The 3,860-nt window shown below is 41.7% G+C and overlaps 1 protein-coding gene across 1 annotated transcript in view; it reads right to left on the minus strand.

The window, feature by feature from the left end:
* Nucleotides 1-3,686: 3,686 nt before the first annotated feature.
* Nucleotides 3,687-3,860, minus strand: part of LOC102497825 (olfactory receptor 149-like) — an 857-nt gene continuing 683 nt past the window's right edge. Inside the window, exon 2 of the mRNA XM_014583905.1 lies at nt 3,687-3,845. Within this exon, the coding sequence (XP_014439391.1) occupies nt 3,687-3,845 (159 nt within the window). The remainder of the gene's footprint in view (nt 3,846-3,860) is intronic.

Raw genomic sequence — 3,860 nt, forward strand, 5'->3', positions numbered from 1 at the left:
CAGAGACCAGCTTCATTGTGTGTCCTTTCCTGTCTCACCTCTCTACATCTTTACCATGTGCCTGACATCATTTTTAAAATAAATTGTTATACATATTTTTTTCCCCTCAGTGTCTGCTACTGGGAAAATCTGAACTAAGTAAAATACCCTGTTTCCATTTCCCCAGTAGAAGTGAATTTTAAAGGCATATTTTATTACTAGTAGGATATATTGAGGAGAGGCTGATGATGGCATATTTGTGTCATATATACACATATTGATAGGTATGAACCTAACCAAACCATTATGCTATTTAAGAGTCCTTAGATTTTGAGATTCATACTTATTTTTTATGAATAAAAACAATAGCAGTAAATGACTATTTATGTAGTCATACAATGAGATGCCCTGGGATAGTGAATTAATGAATTAATTTCAGATGTATGCAACATACAAATATCAAAAAGGTAACACAAAGTGAAAAAGAGTGAAAAAGGCCAACTTTACTAGTATTACAGAAATAAAAAGTTGAAAGTCTAACAATAAGGTGTTTAGGAACAAAAACAACACGCTGTAAAACTCAAAGAATAACAGAGGCTAAGGCCGACCATGGTGGCCTAGCAGCGACAATGCTCTGTGGTGTGGAGGCCATGGAATGTCCTGGGTTCATGTTCCGAGGTCTCCTTGAGGTCTGCTGTTTGTGTCTGGCTCATGTGCAAGTCCCCATGATCTTTGCTGGCTGAGGCTGGGGGCAAAGTGTGGTAGGAAGACCCTGTTGGGGGTGCCCGTTTCTCTCTCCCTCTCTCATGAAAGAAATACAGAAATACGCCTTTTTAAAAAAGAAGTAATAAACAGAAAATTCAGGATAATGGTGACTTCTAGGGGGAATCAGGGAGCATGGGATCAGGCTGGGGTCTCTTGGGAACTTTTACAGCATCACCAATACTCCTTTCCTTAAATGAGGTAGTAAGATGCATTTATTCATTCTCATGGTTCTTTATACTTAACACATTTTTATTAATATTATTTTTTAATTGTTAAATATTAAGGAAAAGACATTCAATAGGGCAATGAAGGATGATATTTTGATGGTGTCGTTATTATAGATATCACTGAAACAAGAATTAAAGAGAATATTTTTTGAGAGATTTTCACTGTAGGGCGCGTGTGCTCGCCAGACAGACAGAGAGAGACATAGAGACAGAAAGCGAGAAATCACCCCCAGGGGGGATGGTCACGCCGCAATCCCTTCTCCCCCATTCGCCTCTCGGGATCTTGGGCACGCACGCACATGCGCCCGGCGTGAGTTTTAAGCCACCGGGTCCGGGACACGAACCGCGGTCGACTATGTGGGAATCCAGCGACATAGCCATTACGCTAACTGCTGGTTCCCAAGAGAATATTTTTTAAACAATGGAATTTAAAATAAAGGAACGATAAGTAATAAGCTAACTTGTTTCTAGACAACTTAGCATTTCAGTAATTACTGGTATTATTGTCCCTCTGACTCTAAGTGGAGTAGTACAACATGCAATAAAGTAACAATGCTATTCTTGTAATGGTAAAGTCTGTTTTATTTATAACCCCCAAATGCAAATTGAATGACTGTAAACATTATTTCTGACTGGTTATTCATTCAATTCAATGAATTTGATTTAGAACAAATCAGTGGATCCAAGGGAGAGCAGGAAATCAACAACAGGCCCTGCCCCTTGTGAACACCACTTTGAAATCCTCTCTCTCTCTTCCTCAGCAGTCCTCCCATTCCATGTCATGGTCATCACCTCAGCTTTGTTTGAGTGTCCACGTCATAGGTTCCACTTTGGATGCCCACACCAGAGTTCTGAAAACAAAATACAGAGATGAATTCAGAACAGGTATTGGTTTTATAATAAATTTAAGGATGCGGAAGGGACAGTGCACAGTGTCTTTCATCAACTGTTGGCATGAATGGAGAAGCCTTTAAAGATGGACTCCACTCAAGTCAGGTCTTGAATGCCCCAAGCAGACCTTATATAAAGCCAGTGTTTCAATAAATCCTGCTGGAACTGCTCAAAGTGTTCTCAGAGACTCTGTTTAACTATTTTTTTCTCTGGCCTCCCTGGTTTGAACATTGATTCTCTACCTTCATCTGCACCTGTGGACTAAATATTCTGCAAGATGGTCTATATGATTTGAGGTCTCTCCCTTTGGCTCTTTTCTCAAATGCTTCTTACAGTGTCTCTTAAAAAAATATTTTTTTTTTGGAGAAGGTTTTGCCATAGGGCATGTGTGCTTGCCAGAAAGACAGAGAGACAGAGAGACAGAAATCACTCCCCAGGGGGGTTGGCCACACCACAATCCCTTCTCCTTCATTCTCCTCTTGGGATCTTGGGCACACATGCACACATGCCCAATGTGAGTTTAAGCCACCAGGTCTGGGACTCAAACCGCAATCGATTCCATGGTAGTCCAGTGACATAATCATTATGCCATCTGCTGGTCCCATCCCAGACTGCCCCTTAAATGTTAGAACATGGAAAAGTCTCATCCACCATTAAACTCCATTGGGCCTCCACACTCCCAGACTTGGCCTGGCATGTGGACTCTTGCTTAGGTGGAAAAGGAGTTCAGAGACTACCTGAGTTGTGATCTTCCAGCATGTTGAGCCCCTGGGCCAATTTGTTTAAAGAGAAAGGGATAAGGTCCTTCCATCCAAGGCAATCCTCTGATTTAAGAATGAAGGGGCAAGCTGAGAAGAACCCTGAAGACAGAAAGTGTAATACATTTTTATTTTACCTGCAAAGACATTTTCTCATAAATGACAAATAGTTGAGATACTCACCTAGGGAATTATTTCTCAAAGCTCCCTCTCAAAAAAAAAAAAAAGAGAAAAGAAGAAGAAAATGAAAGATGCATTGCCTTTCCCTGAAAAGTACTCCTCAGCCACTCTTGAGCTCAGGAAGAACAAACAAAACAACAAAATATTTTCGGTCTTCAGCACCTCTACAGTGAGGGCCTTCTCCTCCCCTACAAGAATATACTTCACACTTTCTGCTTTACTTTAAACCTTGAGAAGAGTGTAATCTCGGGATTCTCTAGCTGGTTGCCTGTCTATTTCCTCCAGCAGACTTCAGCTTCCATTAAAGTGAGATCAGTCTTTTTTGCATTTCCCAGCACTAGTATAGTTATTCATTAAGTGACATTTGAACAAATAAAAATGAACATGGTTTATACAACCTTTTCCTGGTTCAAGAGTAACAGGAGGCTATTCGATCTTTGAATGTACCCATTCCACTTTGTAAAGAACTAGATTAACAACATTAGGGCTATTGAATCCAGGCATTATGAGGACACAAATAGTATTTGTCAACATGAAAAAGTACCACCGCATACGGGAAGAGAAGAGGAGGGGGGATGAAGAGGATGAAGATTAAGAAGCAGAAGGTCTGGGTGACTCTGCCCACTGGGAGGAGCTCTTTACTGTCTCCCTCATGAGCTGTGTGACATCCGGAGAGTAGATCCCAAAGCCAGAAAATGCCCTAGTCTGCCCTCTGCCATTCACGCCTATGTCCTTGGACAAATCACTTTTATTCTTTGAGTCTTAGTGCTCGGTAGGAAATGGAGACAGTAATACTTGTGCTTTCCAATTCAGAACTATTTATGAGGACCAAATAAAACTGTTTTACAAGCTATGCAGTGTGGCCTAAGTTTTAGCTGCAGCTCCTCTACAGCTGCTCAGGAAGGAAGCCCAGCTGATGCAGGGCCTTCCTTAGTGATGCTTTCACCTCCTTATTCCTGAGGCTGTAGATCAGGGGGTTCAGCATGGGCGTGACCAGGTTATTCAAGACCTGAACAGTCGCGTTGAGCCAGGGCCTGGGGGTGGGCTGCAGGTAGATGAG

The sequence above is a fragment of the Tupaia chinensis genome, unplaced genomic scaffold (genome assembly GCF_000334495.1).
Source record: "Tupaia chinensis unplaced genomic scaffold, TupChi_1.0 Scaffold145078_1, whole genome shotgun sequence".
Lineage (NCBI taxonomy): Eukaryota > Metazoa > Chordata > Mammalia > Scandentia > Tupaiidae > Tupaia > Tupaia belangeri.